General features: G+C 37.7%; 1 protein-coding gene across 4 annotated transcripts in view; it reads left to right on the forward strand.

Annotated features, from left to right (window-relative positions):
* The first annotated feature begins 630 nt into the window (after positions 1–630).
* The window catches only part of NFAT5 (nuclear factor of activated T cells 5), a 118,791-nt gene continuing 95,507 nt past the window's right edge, over positions 631–23,914 (forward strand). For 2 of the 4 annotated variants that reach the window (XM_055307042.1, XM_055307043.1), the window contains exons 1-2: positions 631–973; positions 2,748–2,801. In XM_055307042.1, coding sequence (XP_055163017.1) covers positions 901–973; positions 2,748–2,801 — 127 coding nt within the window. In that variant the 5' untranslated portion in view covers positions 631–900. The remainder of the gene's footprint in view (positions 974–2,747; positions 2,802–23,914) is intronic. The other 2 variants (XM_055307044.1, XM_055307045.1) reach the window with 1 other exon arrangement.

Consider the following 23,914-nt stretch of genomic DNA (forward strand, 5'->3'; position numbering starts at 1 on the left):
GGTACTTTAATTAAAAACAAGCAATCAATAACTCGAGGATTTTAGATGCGGTCTGTCTGTCATTTCCTAATCAAGAAGCGAATTTGGTCGTCCTCCGGCCCACTCGAGGAGGCCGTCCTGGGAGAGCCGCGCGGGGCCGGAGGCCGTCCCGGGCGCGCGACTCCGCCCCCCGCGAGCCCCCGAGCCAGCGCGCCCCGCCGGCCCGGCCCGGCCCTGGGGTCCCCGTCTTCTCCCCGCAGCCCTCGCGGCTCCCTGGGGGCCGCCTCCTCCGGCGCTCAGCTCGGCGCTGGGCCGGCCGCCACCGGGTCGGCGCAAATACCTCTTCCCTCCCCGGGGCCCCAGGCGCGGACACCTCCCTGCCTCCCTCCCTGCTGGCGGGGCCCTTTCCCGGCTGGGAAACAGCAGCCGCGGCCGCGGCGGCAGGAAGCGAAGCCCTTGTTGATGCTGTTCCGTGGCGCGTCCCCCCGCCCTCCGGCGGCCGCCCTCGCTCTTCCAGGCTGCGGGGCGCCCCCCTCCGCGCCTGCGCAGTGCCCCGCGGGGGGCGGGGCTCAGATTCCTGTCAGCGGCGGCGGCGGCGGTGGCGGCGGCGGCGACCGTCAGTTTTCGCTGAGGAGAAGCACGAAACGGACCCGTTGGCTCTCCCCCCCTCCCTGTCCCCGCCCTGAACCCCCCTCCTGGCTCGCCGGGAACCAGCCCCCGTGGAGTTTTCCCCTCCGCCTCGCTGCCGTTTCCTCGGTCCTCGGCCCGGTGGAAGTCCCTGCCCTCGAGGAGGAGGCAGCCGCAGCCGCCCTCGCGTCGCCGCCCCCGGATCGGTGCCCGCGGTCCCGGAGAGGAGGTGCCGCCGCCACCGCCGCTCCCCCGCCCTCCCGCTGCCCTCGGGCCGGGCTGGGTCGAGCTGCGATGCCCTCGGACTTCATCTCCTTGCTCAGCGCGGACCTAGACCTGGAATCGCCCAAGTCCCTGTACTCGCGAGGTGAGTCAGGCTGGGGGCTGGGGCGTGGGGGCGGGGAGGCGCGGCCCGCGGAGCCCGGGGGGTCCCCGTCGGGGGCGGGGGGGCGCCGCGCGGCTCGGGGCCTGCGGGGGGGGGGCGGGGAGAGGCCGGCGGGGTCGGGCGGTGGCGGAGTGGCGGCCCCTCCCCCGCGGAGCCGGCGGCCCCGGGTCTCTGCGGCACGCGCCGCTCCGAGCCCCCCCGCCGCCCGCGGGCCCGGCCCCGCCACACAGTCGGAGCTGCCGGCCCGCGCCCCCCCCCCCCGCTCGGGGACCCCCCCGCCCCCCCCCGGCCTGGGCCCGAGCCGTGCGCCGCGGCCCCTCACCAGGACCCTCCGCCGCCGCAAAGTTGCCCCCGCACGCGCGGCGCGGCGCGGCCCGAGGCCGGTTCCGAGGGCAGGGGCACCATCCCCCCCCTCCGGGTTGTTTGCGCGGCGGCGTCCTACCCCCCGCTCGCTGCCTCCGGCCTAGTCCACTCCCTCCCGGTGTGGGACGGCCCCCCTCGACCAGGCGTTCTCCCTTTCCTCGTCATCTTCTTGCTGGAAAGGGCCCGAATTTTCTGCTGTTTTCTGTTTTTTTTTTTTTTTTTTTTTTTTTCCTTCCTACCTCTGTGGCCTTCTCATGACTTACACCTCTGTCTTTTACAGAAGATAGGGGTGCTCGCTCGCTCTCGCTCTCTCTCTCTCTCTGGATCTAGTTTTATTCCTCTCCTGTCCCAGGGGTACCGGCTCGGGCACTGACGCTGTCCTTTGAGAATTTTCTCTTTGGTTGCCGTGTTCCAGGGCTCGTTGCAGGAATGGGGCACCCTTAACGGGAGATTTCACATTTTCTATGAACTCTTTCGGCGAAGGCCTAAAGGGGATTCCCGGGATCCACGATATTAGCCCTCGAGTCGATCTCTACGGGGTTTAAATTCCTATGCTGGGCACCGCAAGAATGTGTTAGAACAGGTTTCCCCCGTTGCAAGGGGCACCAAACCAAAATGCTCCCGCTGCACTCTTCACCACTTTTTTTTTTTTTTTAAAACCACCGGGAGGGGCAAAAGACAAAACTGGGTTATTAGCTATTAATTTCACCATATTAAAAAAAATATATGTGTGCCGTTGTGAACCTCCTTCCTGAGAAATCCAGCATTTCTTCGGTTTTGGTGTGATGTATCCATCCGCTGACTCCCCCCCCCCCCGGGGTACTTACTTGAGCGTCACCTCAGTAAATGTAAATTGTTTAAGTGAATCGGAGTGAGATGGTTCACCCTGGAAGCTACTGGACTTTACAGACTGACGATTGGGTTTGTACAGAGAGTCCTACTTAGTAACCGTGGCCATTGTCTGTTGCTCTGATGACTTTAGTTGGCAGTCACAAATCCCATAGGATGTTTTTCAGGCAGCGTACCTGAAGTAGTTTGGAAATATTGTAGTTTAGAGCGTCAGAAGAAAAAGATGCTATCAAGCGATGATTCTTAGAAGAGGGCTAATGTGGTATTAAAATTGGGTGCTAAAAATAGGCAAGACATTAACACCATTTGTGCAGTAATCATCAGATAATTTTCCATGAAACAAATGCTTTATGAAAAATCTAAGTTTAGCATAGAGACCAATGTAGAGGCAATTCCCCCTTCTTTTAGAGAGTATATTCACAGATAGGAGCTTTAGCTCTTAAAAATACATGGCAGTTATGTAAGAGATGTATGCTACCCTTGCCTTTTTTCTTTTTCAAGTCATTCAGCATAAAAAGTACTTAATGCTTTTTGTGTTTTTCAGATTCTCTGAAGTTACACCCATCACAGAATTTTCATAGAGCTGGACTATTGGAAGGTCAGCAAAGTACCATTTTAAAGCATATTGTGTGAGTATGCAAAGGCTTTCTCTGAAATGGAGTTTAAGTGAGAAAGTGTGAAACTTTGCAAACTCATACAATGTAATTTTCTCCTAAAGAGCCTGATCCTTCTTTTAGAGCAGCTGAATGTTTCAGTGGATTTTGTTGCTGTGTTTGATGTGCTTGTTAGCTTATTGTATCTGCTTTGAGAAGCTTTGAACCCCCCCCCCCCCAAATCATTAAAAATTATGTGTTGGGTGTTCTACTTTGGAATTCCAGATCTTAATTCTAGCTTTTTATAAACTGAATATGAAAAGGCTCAAACATTATGATCATGAATACAACTGAAAGAGTGACACCAAACACATACTTAGTTTGAAAATTCAGAATTTAGAATTTTTGTATATTGAGCATTTCAAAACAGCATGTTAATTATTTATTACAAAAGCGGTGTTATTATTGTTAAATTATTTTTAAGGATAAGAAAAGCCAAGTGACAGAGTTGATGCCTGAACTATGCTTAGGAAAAAAGAGTTTGAGAAAGTTCTGGAAATGTTAATAGAAGGTGTAGAATTTAAACAGCTCATAATTACTTTAGAAACCGTTATATTGAAAAAATGGGAAAACTTTGTTTTTAGCATTTTAAGACAAAAAATACCTTTTTTTTGTATTTTCATAGGGTTTTTAAAATAAATTTTTTTAGTTTATTTATTTATTTTTTTAAGTAATCTCTACACCCAGTGTGGGGTTCAGACTCACCACTCCTTGGATCAAGAGTTGCATGCTTTTCTGACTGAGCCAGCCAGGGGTGGGGTGGGGTGGGGGTGTCCCTGTGCTTTGAGGTTTTTGAGGTGGTTTTACATATATCCTCTTTGAATTTTGTAATCCTGCAGTTGGACAGCAAGGATATTTATTTTCCCATTATAGAGATGAGTAACCTGAGGCTGAAATTAATAAAAGTCACACGATAGCAGAAATAATGCTTTTTGTGTTTTAGCTGGAATTCTATATCCAAAGCCAAGCTGTCACTGTAAAATATGTATGTAACCAGTAACTTAAACATTTTGTGGTCCACTTAAAAAAAGCTCTAAATATTTAAGTTTGATTTTAGATGCTTGCCTTCCATATGGTAGTCTGACATAGTGCTGGGAAAGAGTTGGTTTTGTAATTGAGCTTGAGTTTGAATACTAATTTAGTTATTAATAAACTCTGTGGCCTTGGGCAGGTGATTTCACCTCTCTAAACTTTAATATTCTTTCTATAAAAATGTATATAATTTCTTAAATTTAGTGAGGTAATATGTATGAAAATGCCTAGTGTAGTGTCTGGCTTAATAAATGTTGGTCTTTTCCTTTAGTTATCAGCTAACTTGTTTTAACTATAATATAGAACATATAAAATGTTTTCTAACTATTGATTGTATTTATACTTATCAGAAGCCCATTGACAGATATTAGTATAAAAATCAACTACAATTTTATGTTTCTTGGTGAAGCAGATTTCCGTTTTTTATTCATATTGTTCCATTTGTGACTGTGCTGTAGATTTATATTTGTCTCTACAAAGCCATCCATTTTCTGGGCAGCAGACCAGAGAGTATCATAATCGTAGAGATTATCAGGGAGGAGAAAGATATGGGGGAAAAAAGTGTTAATTATTTCTGGAAATATTTTTAACAAGTCAGGGGAAATGCAGACAGCCATTTAATATGTTTATTTACATGTATGTGCTTCAATACTTTAATTATTAAATTTTTATTTTGGATGAGAAGATAATTTTTTTGAAGTGATACCATCCTTTCATAGGTTATATGTGTTATAAAATGTATCAATATCAACTATCATTTTCTGTCTTTGATACAGAGAGTCATAAGAAAGTTTGTGTAATGAAAGTATTTAATATATGCAGTCTACTTCTGTTTTAATCTTTTATTATGGACATTTTAAAGAACATACAATAGTAGAGAATGAAATAATGAGCCCTCATATGCCTATCACCAAGTTTTTTACAATTCTCAGTGCATGCCTAATCTTGTTTCTTTTATCCTCTCCCTTTCCCCAAGCAGTATTATTTTATTTTTTAAGATTTATTTATTTATATATCTAAGAGAGAGAGTGTGAGTGGGCACACAGAGGGAGAGGGAGATGCAAACTCCCCACTGAGCAGGGAGCCAGGACCATGGGATCGTGACCTGAGCCCAAGCCGAGGCTTAACTGACTGAGCCACCCAGGTGCCCCATGCTGTATTATTTTAAAACAAATATCAGACATCAAGTCATTTCATATATACATACTTTTATATTGTAGTGATACTTCTTTATTACTTTTTTTTAAAAGATATTACTTATTTATTCAGAAGAGACACTGAGAGAGAGGCAGAGACACAGGCAGAGAGAGAAGCATTCTCCCTCCCTGCGGGGATCCCCATGCAGGATCCCAGGAACCTGAGTGGCTCATGGTTGAGCATCTGTCTTTGGCTCCGGTTGTGATCCTGGGGTCCTGAGATAGAGTCTTGCATCAGGCTCTCTGTAGGGAAACTCTTTCTTCCTCTGCCTGTGTCTCTGCCTCTGTGTCTCTCATGAATAAATAAATAAAATCTTTAAAAAAAAAATACCGTAATTTAGAGGTGCCTGGGTGGCTCAGTCAGTTAAGTGTCTGCCTTCTGCTCGGGTCACAATCTCAGGGTCCTGGGACCGAGCCACATGTCAGGTTCTGCTCAGCAGGGAGTCTAATTCTCCTTCTCCATCTTTACTTCCCCCCATGCTCATGCGCACTCTCTCTCAAATAACTAAATAAAATCTAAAAAAAAAAAAAAAATACAGCATTTAATCCAGGAAATACATATTCTGATTTATTTCAGTAGTCTCCTCTTCCTGCCCTCTTTTTAAGATACACTTCTGCTGGAGGCTACTGCTTCTAGTTATAATGTACCTTGTAATCTGTGTTAAAATTGTAGGTCATACATCAAACTTGGGTTCAAATCCTTGTTTCAGCATTTGTGCTTGACCTTGGCTTACTCACTTAATCTTTTGTGCTTCAATTTTCTCATCTTTAAATGGAGGCAATCATACTATCTTCATCATGGGTTGCTGTGAAGAGTATTTGAGGCAAATTCATGTGTAAGCATTAAACCTAGCACATAGTGCTCAATAAATATTAGCTAAATTAATAATTCTAAACAACAGCCACTTGGCATTTACTGTGTGTCAAGAACTTTATAAATATGAACTCACTGTATTCTCTTAACTCTTCAAGATGGTTATTATTATCCAGTTTTACAGATGAGGGTGCTAAGGCATGAGAAGGTTCAGTAACTCACCCAGGGTCACACAGCTGGTAAATTGTAGCCGAGATTTCAACACCAGATTTCTCACTGTAGTCTCTGCTCCTAACTATTATACTATACGGACTTCCTGTGTTATGTAAGTATTTTCTAATCATATATATGCATACTTTCTGTCAGTAGTCTAGATTTCCATTTACTAGTAAATCCAACCCTGAGTAAGGACAATTTAATTACTATCCTATAATTTGTCAAATTTTTATAGAATATATTTTTTCCAATTTTAAATTCTCTCTTTAGGAAAACCAGGTTGGAAAACTTGCAGTTTAGTGTTATTGACCTTTAAAAATAGACTCAAGGGATACCTGGGTGGCTCAGTCATTTAAGCATCTGCCTTTGGCTTAGGTCATAATCTCTCAATTCTGGGATCCAGCCCTGCATCAGTTGCTCTGCAGAGCGGAGAGTCTGCTTCTCCCTTTCTCTCTCCCTCTCAGTCCCCATCTGTGATCTCTCTTGTTCTCACTCTCTCAAATAAATAAAATCTTAAAAAAAAATTAAAAGTAGATTCAAAGTCTCTTTACTATTCAATTAAATTTGCTTTTTTCCTACATATCAATATGGTTCTTCCTGTTACTATATATATATATATATACACACACACACACACACACACACACACATATATATGTAAATGTATGTGTATATGTATATATATTATTTAAAAATAGCAAATTCATTTTTTTAATTGCGGCATAGTTGACGTAAAACATTACAGTTTCAGAGTATAATGATTCATTATATGTGTATATTGGAAAGTGACCACTACAATAAGTCTAATTAACATCTGTCACCATATGTAGTTCTGCTACTACCTTTTTATTTATCATGGTGATTGCCTGACAATGGAAAAAGGGTCAAGGTATTTTTTTTTTTTTTAAGATTTTACTTATTTATTCATGAGAGACTCAGAGAGAAAGAGAGGCAGAGACACAGGCAGAGGGAGAAGCAGGCTCCATGCAGGGAGCCTGATGTGGGGACTCGATCCCAGGTCTCCAGGATCACGCCCTGGGCCAAAGGCAGGCCCTAAACCGCTGAGCCACCCAGGGATCCCAGGGTCAAGGTGTTTAATGCAGTAATACATAGCCATAAAATAATGTTTCTGATGACCCCATAATTACACGTGAAACTCTTAATGAAATAATAAAAGAGATACTGTTGGAATTATGCTAAAAATAACTCACATAGAAAAAGTCCTGTACAGATGTATATACTATAAGATTTTACTTTTGATTCTTTTTTTTTTTTAAAGATTTTATTTATTTATTCATGAGAGATAGAGAGGCAGAGACACAGGCAGAGGGAGAAGCAGGCTCCACGCAGGGAGCTGGACGTGGGACTCGATCCTGGGACTCCAGGATCACGCCCTGGGCCAAAAGCAGATGCTCAACCGCTGAGCCACCCAGGCGTCCCTGATTCTTTTTTTGCATTTTCCCTGCCTTCTTTTTTTTTTTTTTTTTCTGCCTTCTTTAAAGAAGATATTTTATATAGATTAAAAAAAATAAAATTGTTTATGGCTAGTGTGTTCAAAAAACTTGAAGGCTAGGAATCTTTGGAGTGCCTAGAGGAAAAATTCAAATATGGAGGAAAAGTTGTTGTTTCTTATATTTTCTGCATTGAAAAATGTTGATTTTGGCATGTATGGTTTTCCATGTAGAAAACTGATAAAAAATTTTTTTTGAAAATTGATAAAAATTAAACTAAAAGTAAATGAATACAAGTAAGAGGGCATTCTGAAAATGTAGATATACGAATGTAGAAAATCAGGTAAAACAGGAAAAAAACCATAAATTGGAAAAAATAGAGTAATAAAAACCATGGACTAAATTTTAAAATGTTTTAAAAGCAAGAGTTAAGAGATTACATGATGGACCAAATTGGTTAAATAAAAGCTAACTAACAATGTGAGGTAGTCTTAATACGAATTAAATATTTCAAACTGGAAGATTTTTAAAAGAAAGTATGAAGTAATACAATGACTTAGGGACAATAAACTACTTTTTTTTTTCTTATTGCTGTCAAACTATTTGATATGTTACTATTGCATAATTATACTTTATAGCTTACAAAATGAAAATCCTAACAGAGTAGCAGTATTTTCCTGACTTTCTGGAGTATTTCTAAATTGCTATTAAGCCTGATTTATTTCTCTTCCTAGGGCTGATGTTAGTAAGGTAGTTAAACCATTAACTCTTAAATGATGAAATGTGTGAATAGTTATCTTGATGGAAAGGATTTTTTGAAAATATTTAACGTTAAAAATAATCTGTTGGATTCTTTTATTGTTTAGTGTCAATTTTGTTTTAAAGATTTATTTAATTTATTTATTTATTCATGATAGAGAGAGAGAGAGAGAGAAGCAGAGACACAGAGGGACTCCATGCAGGGAAGCCCGACACAGGACTCGATCCCGGGACTCCAGGATTGCGCCCTGGGCCAAAGGCAGGCGCTAAACCGCTGAGCCACCCAGGGATCCCAATTGTTTAGTGTCTGTTAATCTCTATAGATCTTTATCTAGTAAACTAAAAATATCATTATGGGAATAATTATGGAAGTGAAGTTCAAACATTATAAAAGTCATACATACTGAGTTCATCTTCATTTCTTGGTACTAGAATCCATCTCTCTCTGATTTCCTACCATTTGTTGTGTCTCTTTCTAAACTCTGTTTTTGTTATATTCATCAGTATTAGCATTCTGTTGCTTATTACAGTAAGAGGATAGAAATTCATATTTAATCAGATGGTTCTTGGCTGCTCTTAATACACTCTTGACTGTACCATAATTATTCCAGGAGTCCCCTAAAACTTGAAAGTAATAGTACAGAAAAACATCTTACTGTAATTAATAATATATATAAATACATATAATTAATAATATATATTTTAAAAGTGGCTACTTTCTATTAGAAAAAATTGACTTGTTATATTGTTCACAAAGAATAATAGGTAATTAGAGAAAAATAGAAGATCAAATTACTCTGAGACATCATTTGGACCTGATTGTGTAGTGAGAGAAGGCAGTCCTATTAGTCCTAAGGTATAAGACATTCTCCAATAGAAATGTTGCTTGTTAACTTATGTTATTGTCTTATTGCAAGGATTTTATTTCAAATTCCATAGAAGAGATTTATGTGTCTTTTATTTGCTATTGTCTTAATAAAAATTAAGATTAAAATAAAGTATATAATACACTAATTACAAACATGTCCCTAAGTGAAAAGGTAGAAATGTTTTTTTGGACAAACTACAGATAATGATTTTAGCTTCCAAATATAAATAAAACCAGGTGTTGTGATAAATGATCTGTATTTTTTTTTTTGATCTGTATTTTTGATGATTTGAACTAAAGATGTGCTGTGTGGAAATTTTTAGTTATTTTTACTTATTCTTTATAACTATTGAAATATAAAATTTTTTCTCTTTTTATTTTATTTATTCATGAGAGACAGGGAGAGAGAGAGAGAGGCAGAGACCTAGGCAGAGAGAGAAGCAGGCTCCACACTGGGAGCCCGATGCAGGACTCGATTCTGAGACTCCAAGATCATGCCCTGAGCCAAAGGCAGGCACTCAACCACTGAGCCATCTGGGCATCCCTCTCTTTTCTTTTTAATATTTATTTGACAAATAGGTGATGATTATTACTGTTGGCCAGCCATAAATGTTCATCTATGTCTTTCCCATTCAGAAATGTTAGTCTTTTTTTTTAATTTTTTTTTAAATTTTTATTTATTTACGATAGTCACACATAGAGAGAGAGAGAGAGGCAGAGACATAGCAGAGGGAGAAGCAGGCTCCATGCACTGGGAGCCCAACGTGGGATTCGATCCAGGGTCTCCAGGATCACGCCCTGGGCTGAAGGTGGCGCTAAACCACTGAGCCACCCGGGCTTCCCTGAAAACATTTTTTGAGCGATTTATGTGTGCCAGAATTTTACAGATATTTTTCACAGTCCTCAGAAAAATTTTATGAGATAGTATCAGTATCTGTATTTCATAAATGAGCAAACTGAGGTACAGAGGGATTCACTGATTTTCCCAAGGTCGCATAGCTAATCCAGAAGGCTGGAATTTGAAACTTCACTATTTTCCTTATCCTGACTCTCTTTAGTATAAACATTTGATAATTAGTATTTACACTTTGGTCCCTACTAAAATTACACCACTGTTCGGATGGTGTAAAAAGAGTGCTTTGTGTAGGATTCTTCAGCTAAACAGCTTCCATAGAGTAAGAGAGAAATTTCTATAAGCCACACATAAAAATCAGTGAAGACTATAATGATGACCCTTTGAGGGAATACTTTAACGCTCAAAACTAGCAAATCATTGCCTGGTTTTGGGAGTGTTAAGGTCAAACCACCCCTGTTTTGACAGATGGTACTTCTCACTCAGAAGTGAGAAGTAGGGACAGGGTACGTAGAGCATCACTTAAGGAGAATTACTTGAGAAATAGAGGATGCCGTGTGACTCGTAATTTCTTTGGCAGTAGTTTTATGGAAGCATGGAATCGTTGCACCTTCTTTCTGCTGAAATATTTCTTTTTTTTTTTTCTGCTGAAATATTTCAGAACCTAACTAATTTGAATGGAGATGAGTAACAGAAAAAACAGTAGTAATAGAGCCTCAAGAGTCCTGTGCTTGCTATGATGGGTCGGTCATTGTTCATGAACTTCCTGAAAATTCTGTGTTAGGCATTAGAAAATATGGATTTTAATTCTAGTTTGGTTTTGAGACCCTGTGGAAAATCATACAAGCATTCCTTTTCTTCAGTAGAGGCATTAATAGCAGTTTTGCTTACCTAAGAGTTAAGAGGAAGAACAACTGACACAAAGAGGACCAAACTATAAAATGTATGAGTAGTGATATTTTGTGTAAGGCTCTATTAATTTACTTTGGTTCTTTGTACTGTCTGTTTTTATTTATTTTATTTTTTACTGTCCTTTTTGAAAAAGTCTTTTACTCTTGTCTCCATTTTCTCATGGTACTTTGTACATTTTGCTTGTTAGTTTTACGGTTACTATTTGTATCCCTTCTTTCCCTTCTTTTTTAAAAATAACAAACCATCTTTAAATAGAGGTACAGAGGTTCACCAATTTTGAGTATTCCATGAATATTTAACAAGTGTATACATTTGTATAATCACAGATAATAATACAGAACATTTCAGTCTCCCTGTCAAGCTACCTCTTGCTCTCTTGGCAGTTCGCCCACTGCAGCCCCTCAGGCAACTTACTCCTCTGTTTTTCTTTATAATGGATGAGTTTTGTCTTTTTAAGAATTTCGTATACATGGATTTATACATTATATACCCTTTTTTCTTTAGCTTTTGTTTGTTCAACCACCATAACATTCTAAAACAAAATTATTTTTTTAAAGGTCATACAAGTAATAGGAGACTTTTTATATATACATTCCTATATTCTATAATGTAGCCAAGTGTAGTTTTCTAGGGACGACTTTTCACGTTTATATGTAAGTATAGGTTGCTTAGTCATAATATTTATATTTATTCATTAACTCAAAATGAATTTACATGTGGATCCTGGACACCTGTAGTTTATAGCTCAGTAGAAGAGATTGTATGTGAATAAACAATGATAAGAGTGTTTTAAAGAGTTTCACAATTCAATCTAGATTAGAGAATGAAATTAATGTGGTTGACTTTTAACTTTTATTTGCTAATAGGAAAATACTTTTGTGCATGTTGTACCAGAGCATATAGTTTGCCTCTGTACTTGACAATTGTAAATTGAAGTTTAGAACTTTAAAATTTCCTTGTAAAAAATAGTTTAAGTCTTGAGAGGGTTATACAGTTGAAGTACATAGGGGGTATGTACTTTATTTTCTCTGATTATAGGTTAAGTGCATAGGTCAAAACAGAATATGAGCTTTCTGTCACATGTGAGTACTATCTTGTTCTTAACTATATTGTAAGTACTAATTTTGAATAAAATTTAAGTCTGCCCAGTAATCATTTATATTATGTACCATACTGCTAGTTTGGACCTTATACATTAAAATATTTTTGTTGGCAACATAATGGAACAATTAAATCTTTGTTGAAGGGGGCCTCATTATACAACCTTAAATATTTGTTTGAATTAAAGTTTTCATTACAATTGTTTAAGTAAGTTGCTAAAATGCCTTGTGTTTAAAAGTGTATAACAGCAATGAAGCACCCAAACATAGGTTTAAGCTAACAAGTAGCTATTCTTCACACTAAAGTTGTAATTAGAAGTCTTAAAGATCGTGTACTATCTCTTTTTTTCCAGTTTTAAATACCAACTTGTTGGGTTTTCAGTCTGAAATGAAGATTTTACATGAAAAAATATCACTGTAAAATGGAATTAACGATAATAAATTAATGTTCACAAGTGTAATCATTCAGTTTATAAGCAACTAGGTGATAAGCAGTTATAAGGATTTTTTTTTAGATTTTTATTTTATTTTATTTATTTATTTATTTTTTTTTTATGATAGTCACACAGAGAGAGAGAGAGAGAGAGAGAGAGAGAGAGGCAGAGACACAGGCAGAGGGAGAAGCAGGCTCCATGCACCGGGAGCCCGAAGTGGGATTCGATCCCGGGTCTCCAGGACCGCACCCTGGGCCAAAGGCAGGTGCCAAACTGCTGCACCACCCAGGGATCCCCAGTTATAAGGATTTTAGAAATACTATAAATTAAAAATTTACTTGTTTTTTTAAAATTGTATTTTGAACTCCAACTTTTTTTTTTAACTGCTAAATCATATTCTTTAGAGTATTAGGCTAGAGTAAATGAAGGGAAAATATAAACATAGAGCTTGAATTTTATAATTATTTTTGAATAACATTTCATTTTCTTAGTTTATTTTTATTTTTATTTTTTAAAGATTTGTTTATTTATTTATTCATGATAGAGAGAGAGACAGAGAGACAGAGACACAAGATGAGGGAGAAGCAGGCTCCATGCTAGGAGCCCGATGTGGGACTCGATCCTGGGACTCCAGGATCGTGCCCTGGGCCAAAGGCAGGTGCTAAACCACTGAGCCACCCAGGGATCCCTCTTCGTAGTTTATTTTTACCTGAATAACAGATGCTTTGGATAAAATGACTAATTCCTTTATTTTTTTAAAAGATTTTATTTATTTGGGATCCCTGGGTGGCGCAGCGGTTTGGCGCCTGCCTTTGGCCCAGGGCACGATCCTGGAGACCCGGGATCGAATCCCACGTCGGGCTCACGGTGCATGGAGCCTGCTTCTCCCTCTGCCTCTCTCTCTCTCTCTCTCTCTCTGTGACTATCATACATAAAAATAAAAAAAATAAAAAAAAAAGATTTTATTTATTTATTCATGAGAGGAATAGAGAGGCAGAGATATAGGCAGAGGAAGAAACAGCCTCCCTACTGGGAGCCCAGTGTGGGACTCAATCCCAGGACCCCGGAATCATGACCTGAGCCAAAGGCAGATGCTCAACCACTGAGCAAACCAGGTGCCCCTACTTAATTCCTTTAATAAGCTCATTTGCTTTTTTGTTTTTAAATATTTATTTATTCATGAGAGACAGAGAGAGAGAGAGAGAGAGAGAGAGAGAGAGAGGCAGAGACACAGGCAGGGGGAGAAGCAGGCTCCATGCAGGGAGCCCAACGTGGGACTCTATGCTGGGTCTCCAGGATCATACCCTGGGCCAAAGGTGGCGCTAAACCACTCAGCCACCCGGGCAACCCGCTTTTTTGTTTTTAAACTGGGTAATGAAGTAGTTGAAGAACAGAATGTCACTGGTTAGCTAACTTACTAATCTATTATAGTAAACACAAATGGCACATTTATAGTATAAAAGTAAAACTAAGTAAAAACTAAAAAATAGCTTTCTTGAAAACATTTTTCAATGAACTTAATAAGAATGGATAGAATCAATATGAAAAATTCTGCCCAGAAAAAAATTCAGTACATACTTAATTGAGAACAAATGAACAGAAGAGTTGAAGTTGCATATGAAGAAGTGCTTTTCTTGGGATTTTAAAAATGGTAAAGATAATGATTAGAAAAATCAGAGTTCTACGTATTTATCAGTCTTGTTAATAAAAACCCAATTTCAAAAGCATGAATTACTTAATAGCTGTGTGATTTTAGGCAAGTTACTTAACCTTTCTGTGACTGAGTTCTATAAATTGGGGAAAATAGATTCATAGATTTATTATGAAGATTAAATGAGTTATATCTAAAGTACTTGGAATGGTACTTGGTACACGGTAAGCACTATATAAGTATTTGTTAAACAAATAAAGTAAAAATTCATATCTATAAATAAATTACTTGACAAACATATTTACCCAAAATGTAACAAGGAACCAGGAGTTTATTTAGCATAAGCTTCTGAACACCCAAATCAGATGTTGCTAAATTTATATACTAAGGTTTAGGTATTCATAGCACAGTGTGGTACAGAATTTAAATATATAAATTTAATCATATTGCTTGCTTTAAAATCCTTTAATAAAGATAACAAAATTCTTAAAGACCTGGCTCCTGATTATCTTTTTTAAAAAAAATTGAGATAATTTGTTGCTTTAACCATTTTAAAGTGTATATAATTCAGTGATTTTAGTGCATTCAAGATATTGTGCAACCAGCACCAGTATATAATTCTGGAACATTTTTACCCTCTTGAAAAGAAACCCTTTATTTACTTAGCCAGTCACTCCTCAGTTTAACCTACCCTAAAAGCAGCCCTCTTCTACTTTTTGTCTCTGGATTTGCCTATTCTAGACATTTCATATAAAAGAAATCATATATGGTCTTTGGTGACTTCTTTGTGTCACTTAGCCTAATGTTTTCAAGGTTCATCCATTTTATAGCATCTATTAGTAATTCATTCCTTTTTATGGAAGAATATTTCTGACTTTTTTTTTTTTTAAGATTTTATTTATTCACGAGAGAGAGAGAGAGAGAGAGACATAGGCAGAGGGAGAAGCGGGCTCCCTCCAGGGACCCTGTTGTGGGACTTGATCCCAGGACCTGGGATCATGACCTGAGCCAAAGGCAGATGCTCAACCACTGAGCTATACAGGTGCCCCTATTTTTGACTCTTCATCCTTTCATTTGTTCATGGACATGTGGGTTTTTTTAGCTATTATGAACAATGTTGCTATGAACATTGTGTACAAGTTTTTTTTTTCTTTTTTTAAAAATTGTATTTATTTATTCATGAGAGACCCAGAGAGAGAGGCAGAGACATAGGCCGAGGGAGAAGCAGGCCCCCTGCAAGGAACCTGGTGTGAGACTCCATCCCAGGACCCCGGGGTCACGACAGCAGCAATGTGTAAGGGTTCTTATTTCTCCGTATCCTTATCAACACTTGTTATTATCTTTTTTTTGATTATAGATGTCCTAATGGGTATGAAGTCCCTTATGGTTTTGATTTACATTTCTCTCATGACTAATATCGTTGAGCATCTTTTCATGTGTTTATTAACCATTAGTATTTCTTCTTTGGAGAAATGTCTACACATAGCTTTTGCTCATTTTTCAATTGAATTATTTGTCTTCTGATTGTTGAGTTGTAAGAGTTCTTTATATAGGGGTGACTGGTAGCTCAGTCAGTTAAGCATCTGCCTTTGGCTCAGGTCATGGTCCTGAAGTCAGGCTGGATCGAGCCCGGTGTCAGGCTCCCTCCTCTGCTCCTCCCTGCATGCACCCCTCCATACCCTTTATCTCTCTTTTGTTTATTCTCTCAAATAAATAAATAAAATCTTAAAAAAGAGTTCTTTATATATTCTGTATACAAGTCCCTTGTCATGTGATTCGCAGAAGTTTTTTCCCATTCTGTGGGTTGTCTTTTTACTTGCTGGATAATGTCTTTTGATGCACATTTTATTAAATTTTAAGTCTACTTTATCCGTTGTACTCATGGTTTGTGTCATATTTAAGAAACTTTTGTCCAACTTAAAGTTACACAGATTTGCACCTATATTTTTTTCTAAGAGTGTGATAGTATTGGGTCTTACATTTTGATTTTTGATCCATTTTGAGTTAATTTATTTCTGGAGTCTCAGTTCTTTTCCATTCATCTTTCTCTCCTTATGTCAGCACCATACTGTCTTGGTTACTGTAACTTTGAAATAAATTTTAAATTTGAGACGGGTGAGTCTTCCAATTTTGTTCTTCTTTTATGAGATTATTTTGACTATTCAGAGTCCCTCAAATTTCCATTCGAATTTTATTTTTTTTATTTTTTATTTTTTCCATTCGAATTTTAAGATTAGCATCGCAACTTCTGCAAAAGAATGAACTGTGATTTTAATAGGGATTGCATTGTATCTATTTTGAGGAGTATTGTTTGTGAAATATTGCCATCTTAGTAATATTAAACCTACTTGTCTATGAACATGGGATATTTTTCCTTTTATTTAGATCTTTACTTTCTTTCAACAGTGTTTTGTACTTTTTGGAGTATAAATTTTACACATCTTAAGTATTCTTTTAATCATTATTTTTAAGTGTTAGTAAAATTATGAAAATGACTTGAGGAATGGTCTCTTAAAACTAGGAGACCTTTAATATTGAAATACTAGATTATATATGTATTCCAAAAAACCCAAATCATGATGTCTGAGAGGATTGTGTTCTAGTCATATACCACCATGTTGAAAGCTTCAATTGTAATAATAATTGCATTAGAATTACAACAGGTAGAAAACTAGGCCTTTATAGAATTAGAGCTATTGAATCTGTAAAGACAAAATCTTAGATAATAAAGATGAAAATGGAGGTAGATTTGTTTTTTAAACCCAGAATACTCAAATAAGAAAGTTCTCTTGAAGCTTGACTGGAACAGCTTTAGGACAAAATGTAGGACTATGTAGTATAGTGAGTAAAAGTTTTCTTAGGGGAACTTTTACAATGTTACAACTGAAAAAAAAAAAATCTAGAATGGTTAGTTAAATTAATAGATAATTAGGATGGCCATCATGGGTAATTGAGAAAGCTAGAGATGGGATCTTAATTTTAAGGCAAAGGAAAAACAATGCTTTTTTTTTCTCTACGTTTGGGTTATTTTTTGGGTGGTGAGTTTTAATAAAAAAAAAGTTTCTAAAATTCTGTGCCCCACAGAACAGAATAACCAGTTAATACGAAGTGATTTTATAGAACTGGAAGTAGACCTCAGCTCTACATAACGTAGCTTTTTCAACTCGTATTGGCATAGGTTTCCCGGGATTTTTTTTTAAAGATTTCATTTATTTATTTTAGAGAGAGAGAATATGAGTGGGGAGGGGTCGAGGGGTAGGGATAAAGAATCTGAAGCCGAAGCCAACTCTGTACTGACCATGGAGCCTGATGTGAGGCTCCATCCCACAGACATGAGATCATGTCCTGAGCTGCTGAAAGTAAGAGATGGACACTCAACCAAGTGAGCCTCCCAGGCACCCTAGTTTTCCTGGGATTTTAGTAGAGTGAAGTGGATTATGTATATAGGCATATGTGAGATCACTTCTGTCAAACCTTGGTCCCCAACAACTATTTAATTAATATTGTTTTTTTTTAATTTTTATTTATTTATGATAGTCACAGAGAGAGAGAGGCAGAGACATAGGCAGAGGGAGAAGCAGGCTCCATGCACCGGGAGCCCGACGTGGGATTCGATCCCGGGTCTCCAGGATCACGCCCTGGGCCAAAGGCAGGCGCTAAACCGCTTCGCCACCCAGGGATCCCTATTTAATTAATCTTGTAATTTTTAACTGTCATGTACTAGGAGCAAACTTCACTTTAAATATAAGTGAATGAGAAATAAGACAATATTATTTATAGACAGATTTTATTTTATTTTATTTTTTTAAGATTTTATTTTTATTATTTATTCATGAGAGACAGAGGGAGAGAGAGAGGCAGAGACTCAGAGGGAGAAACAGGCTCCATGCAGGAAGCCCAACATGGGACTTGATCCCCGGGAACCCAGGATCACACCTTGGACTGAAGGTGGCACTAAACCGCTGAGCCACCCAGGCTCCCCCTATAGACAGATTTTAAAACACATCTTGTATATATCTTTTATGTGCAGAAACATTGCTTAGAAATTTTTTTAGCCTTTAATTTCTGCAGGGTCCTAGGAGTGATGTAGCATCTAAAACACTGATTTGGGACTACCATACTTGTATTATTGATTTCATTGGTGTAATACCACTACTTTTGGAATAATTGTGTGAAGGATGCTTTTTAAACATTTTTCCCCCTGCTAGGTATTAATCAGTGCATTATAAAATTCTTAAATCCAGAAGAGTTGTTTTGTTTATTTGGGTTTTTTTTTCATTTCACTCCTATGATACTCCTTTTTTTTAAATTGAGATATAATTGACATATAACATTGTATTAATTTTAGGTGTATAACAAAATGATTTGATATATGTGTGTATTGGGAATGATTATATGACAATAAGTTTATTTAACATCCATCACCACACAGTTACCTTTTTTTCTTGTGATGACAACTTTTAATCTTACTCTCTTAGCAGCTTAAAAATTTTTTTTTAAGTTTTTTTTTTTTTTTAAGATTGTATTTATTTATTTGAGAGAGCACAAGCAAGGGAAGCAACGGGCAGAAGGATAGGGAGAAGCAGGCTCCCTGCTGAGCAGGGAGCCCAATGAGGGGCTCAATCCCAGGATCCAGTGAGCATGACCTGAGCTGAAGGCAGATGTTTAACCAACTGAGCCACCCAGGCTCCACTCTTAGCAACTTTCAAATGACAGTACAGTGTTGGTAACCATAGTCACTATACTATACGTCATATCCCTAGAACTTATTTATCTTATAAACTGAAATTTTGTTTTTTTGTTTTTTTATTTTTTTGGTTAAACTAAAATTTTGTACCATTGACCACCTTCACCTGTTCCACCCACCACCTGCAACTTTTGGCAACTGTCAGTCTGTTTTCTGTAGTTCTCTGTATCTCTGAGTTCGGGGTTTTTGTTTTATATTATTTTCTTTTGTTTTAAATAATATGTTTAAGTGAGATCATACAGTATTTTTCTTGGTCTTCATTTAGTGTAATGTTCTCAACGATGCTTTTGTTCTCAAGCTCTAGTCATGTTGTCACATACGGCAAGATTTTCTTTTTTATGGCTGGGTAATATCCCTGTTCACATGCATGTTTGCATGTGTGTGTCACATTTTCTTTACCCACTTATCCATCAATGAACATTTAAGTTGTTTCTAGTCTTGACTTACTATATATAATGTTTCAGTGAACATGGGGGTGCAGGCATCTTTTCAAGGTAATGATTTCATTTTCTTTAGATAAATATCCAGAAATGAAATTGCTGGATCACATGGTATTTCTATTTTAATTTTCTTTTTTTTTTTTTAAGATTTTATTTATTTATTCATGAGAGACATAGAGAGAGGCAGAGACACAGGCAGAGGGAGAAGCAGGCTCCACGCAGGGAGCCCGATGCGGGACCCAGTCCCGGGACTGCAGGATCATACCCTGGGCCCAAGGCAGATGCTTAACTGCTGAGCCACCCAGGCATCCCTGTTTTAATTTTCTTTTAAAAAAGATTTTATTTATTTATTGATGAGAGACAGAGAGAGGCAGAGACACAGGCAGAGGGAGAAGCAGTTTCCCTGCAAATAGCCCGATGTGGGACTCGATCCCAGATCCCAGGATCACACCCTGAGCCAAAGTTAGACGCTCAACCACTGAGCCACCCAGGTGTCCCATCTCTTTTAATTTTTTGAGGAACCTGTGTACTGCTTTGCATTATGGATGCACCTGATTGACATTTTTGAGCACAGGAATTTATTCTATCTAAATAAAAATGTGTTCTTTAAATGAGAGAAACAGATGATTGGCTATAGACAAACACAGTATGAAGAGAGTCTACTCCATTTTATTGATTGGAACAATTATTTATATTTACTTTAATAGCAGAATACTGCTTGTACTATTAAACATATTTAAATTTTACTTAACAAACTGACTTTAATAGCTCTTCCGTAAATACTGCTAAATGTATAAATGTTTTACTGTAAAAGCACAGATAGAATAAAATGTATACAATTTCAATAAAAACATGAATAGACTTTCAGCATCATTAGTCATTAAGGAAATGCAAATTTAAACCATGATGAGATACTACTTTATTCCCACTAGGATGGCTATAATCAAAAGACAGAGAATAGCAGGTGTGGGAAGGATGTGGACAAATCACCTCATATACTACTGGTGGAAATGTAAAGTGGTGTGGCCACTTTAGAAAATAATCTGGTAATTCCTTAAAAAATTAAAAGTAGAGTTACCATATAATCCAGCAATCTCATTTCTAAATGAGGTTTCATTTCAACAGAAATGAAACCATCTGTACACACAGAGACTTGTACTTAAATGTCCATAGCAGCATAATTCTTAATAACCAAAATGTGGAAACAACCCAGATGTTCATCAACTGATAGATGGATGGATAAAGAAAGTGTATATCCATTTAATGGAATAATATTCGGCATAAAAAGGAATGCATTACTGATACATGCTGTAACATGGAAGAATTTTGAAAATGTGCTAAGTGAAAGAAGCCAATCACAAAACATCACATACTGTATGATTCCATTTATATAAAATATACAGCATACATAGATCTATAGGGACAGAAGGTAGATTAGTGGTTCCTAGGGGTGGGATTTGAGCATAGGGAATGATGAGTTTGGGGTGTTTTTTGGAAGGTTGATAAAAATGTTCTAAAATTGATTGTGGTAAAAAAAATTGTGGTGACGGTTGTACAACTTTGTGAATATACTAAAAACTAACTGCATCAAGAGATGAATGGATAAATAAAGTGTGGTATTGTACAGATAATAGAATATTATTCACCCTTAAATGAAATTTTGATACATCTTACAACATGAATGAACTTCAAAAACATGCGTTAAGTGAAATAAGCCAGATACAAAAGGACAAATATTGTATGATTTCATGAAGTATCTAGAATAGAGACAGAAAGTAAATTGTGCTCACTAAGGACTCTGGTGAGAGGCTAATGGAGAGTTATTGTTTAATGGGTATACAGTTTATATTTGAGATGATGAAGTTCTGGAAATGAGTAGTAGTGATGGTTGTACAAAATTGTGAATGAACTTAATGCCATTGAATTGTATACTAAAAAATGCGGTGGTAAGGATCCCCTGAGTGGCTCAGTCAGTTGAATGTCTGACTCTTAATTTTGGCTTAGGTCATGGTCTTCGTCATGGGATCAAGCCCTGAATTGGACTCCACACATAGTGAGGAGTCTGCTGCTTCTCTTCATCTCCCTCTCCATCTATCTCTCCCCACTGCTGGCAGCCATGTGGATTCTCTGTCTCTCTGTCTAAAGTAAATAATTCTTTTAAAAAATGATGTGGTAGATTTTATGTTACATATATTTTACCACAAAGATAAATATATATATATATATAAAAGCAGAAAAAAGTAATTTTAAGAGTCTGAGATATACTTTTTTGATGCAGTTACTGAGACAAAGGTAATTGTGTGATGCACATGAAAGAGAGACTGTTTTTCCCATTTAACAGAATATATTTTAGTTGTTTAAATCATTTATGGTTTTTGTACTTCTGTTTTCATAAAATGTGAATTTTTCTTGCTTTCCTATAGGGGACCCAAAATTTTTTTTTTTTTAAGATTTTATTTATTTATTCATGAGAGACACAGAAAGAGAGAAGCAGAGACACAGGCAGAGGGAGAAGCAGGCTCCATGCAGGGAGTCCGATGTGGGACTTGATACTCCAGGATTACGACCTGAGCCAAAGGCAGAGGTGCTTAACCCTTGAGCCACCCAGGTGTCCCAGGACCCAAAATCTTTAGCTTTAAATGTGAATGGAATGACTTGGACCTCACTGATTGGGCTACATCTTGAATGACCAAAAACAAAATTTTGATGAGCCAGTCTAGACCACAGATGACTGAAAAATTCATGAAGTAGACACAATAATTTAGATTGAAAAAATTTTTTTACTATTAATATGCATGGTTGATTCATTTTGTTGATTTCTGGAAAGCAAATGTTTATATTTAATAGTAGCAAGTGGATTGCAGTTTTCCAATAAATGTCACAGAATTGTGGCAGAGAGCCAGGAAGAAGAAAAGCTGCATTAGTGAAGTGAGACACACTTCTGTAGCTATGGAAACTATAAACCCTACTAAGTCTCAAAAAGGTATTCTCTTTGTATTTGTACTATTAATTAGACTTTAGTAGAGGTTAAAAAAAAAGACTTTAGTAGAGGTTAATGAGGACCCTAGATAACTGCTAGATTAAATATAGGTATAATTGTATTTGTCGGAGGCCTGGGTAAGAGGCATTTGTTGGGTAGTTTAGTATTTATTTTGTATGAACATTAAAATACTTAATTTCCTTTTCTTTAATTTGGTTTATTATTCTTAACTATGAAAATACTTTCTATTTGAAGATGTTTTCTTAGATTATTGCCATAGTTCAAGTTTTAATTTAAGAATAAATGAGAGAATACGAACATCATTCAATTAAGTAAGTTAATCTTGGCCAGTATTTGTGTTTACTGATAAATGTATATTAATATGTGCACAAGTTGATTTTATGAATAAAGAAAGTTTTAGGTATAAATTTGTCACTTTGGTAATTCATAATAATTTTTGTAAAATGATTGGTCCTTTTACTAGCAGGAACTTCTTGATGGATACACTGACTGACCTATAGGCTTATATTTCCCCTAGTTACAGAAGGTAATTTACTCTGAAGAAAATTTAAGATTAGATTTGTAATCCAGGTTGCCTATATTCATTTGATAGAATTATAACGGACTGCTTGTGGTGGCAAGCTTCCAGAGGGAGATGGTGTCAAATTCTAAAAATAGAAAGGTAAACTAGAACTGAAAGATAGCTACTGAGTAATTGTGTTCTTACTATACTTGTTTGTGTGTAAATCCAAAAGTGTGTTTTTCCTTAAATTTAGATGTGTTTTGTTCTCTTATACATTTATACTAGGAAGTCTTTTGCAGAAGTAACAACTCCAACCAGCATGAAAGCCAATTGTATTTTGGAATATCCCTTATCAAATAGACTTAGAAGTAAAATTTAGCAGTCCTTTATTAAATGAGCAAAATGAAATAGAAAAAGTGAACTATGAGAAGTAAACTCTTCTGGAAATATCATTTTAGGGTGGACCCTATAATATTGCCCACAAGAGAAAACCTATCCATTTGGAAATGCCACATTAGAGGAAAATTGGAGATTTTCCTCATTAGAGAAAAAATACTAGGCCTTCTTCCGTTAAGAATTATTTGAATATTCACCACTATCTAGTTCTTTTTTTTTTTTTTCAAGATTTTATTTATTTACTCATGAGAAACACAGAGAGAGGCAGAGACACAGAGGGAGAAGCAGGCTCTTTGTAGGGAGCCTGATGTGGAACTCAATCCCCAGACCCTGGATCAGTGAGCCGAAGGCAGATGCTCAACCATTGAGCCACCCAGGTGTCCCTCCACTATCTAATTCTTGAGCAAAGATAGACCAGAGCATTATATGGAAGGTCCTTTTCATTGTGTTTGGCCTCTCCTTTTCCTATTTCCTTTTTAGTAGGATGATGTTCATCTACTTGATTATTGATTATATTTTGCAGAGATAATGGGTTGTAGTAAACATAGCTCCTTATAAAGGAACTGGATGGTGTATCCTGTGAGAAAAATACCATATTCATGATCCAAATGTGGATGTGCTTATCTTGTCCAAGTGGCACATCCACATTTGGATCGTTGAAATCCTTAAACAATCAATTGAGAAAT

The sequence above is a fragment of the Nyctereutes procyonoides genome, unplaced genomic scaffold, assembly GCF_905146905.1.
Source record: "Nyctereutes procyonoides isolate TBG_1078 unplaced genomic scaffold, NYPRO_anot_genome, whole genome shotgun sequence".
Lineage (NCBI taxonomy): Eukaryota > Metazoa > Chordata > Mammalia > Carnivora > Canidae > Nyctereutes > Nyctereutes procyonoides.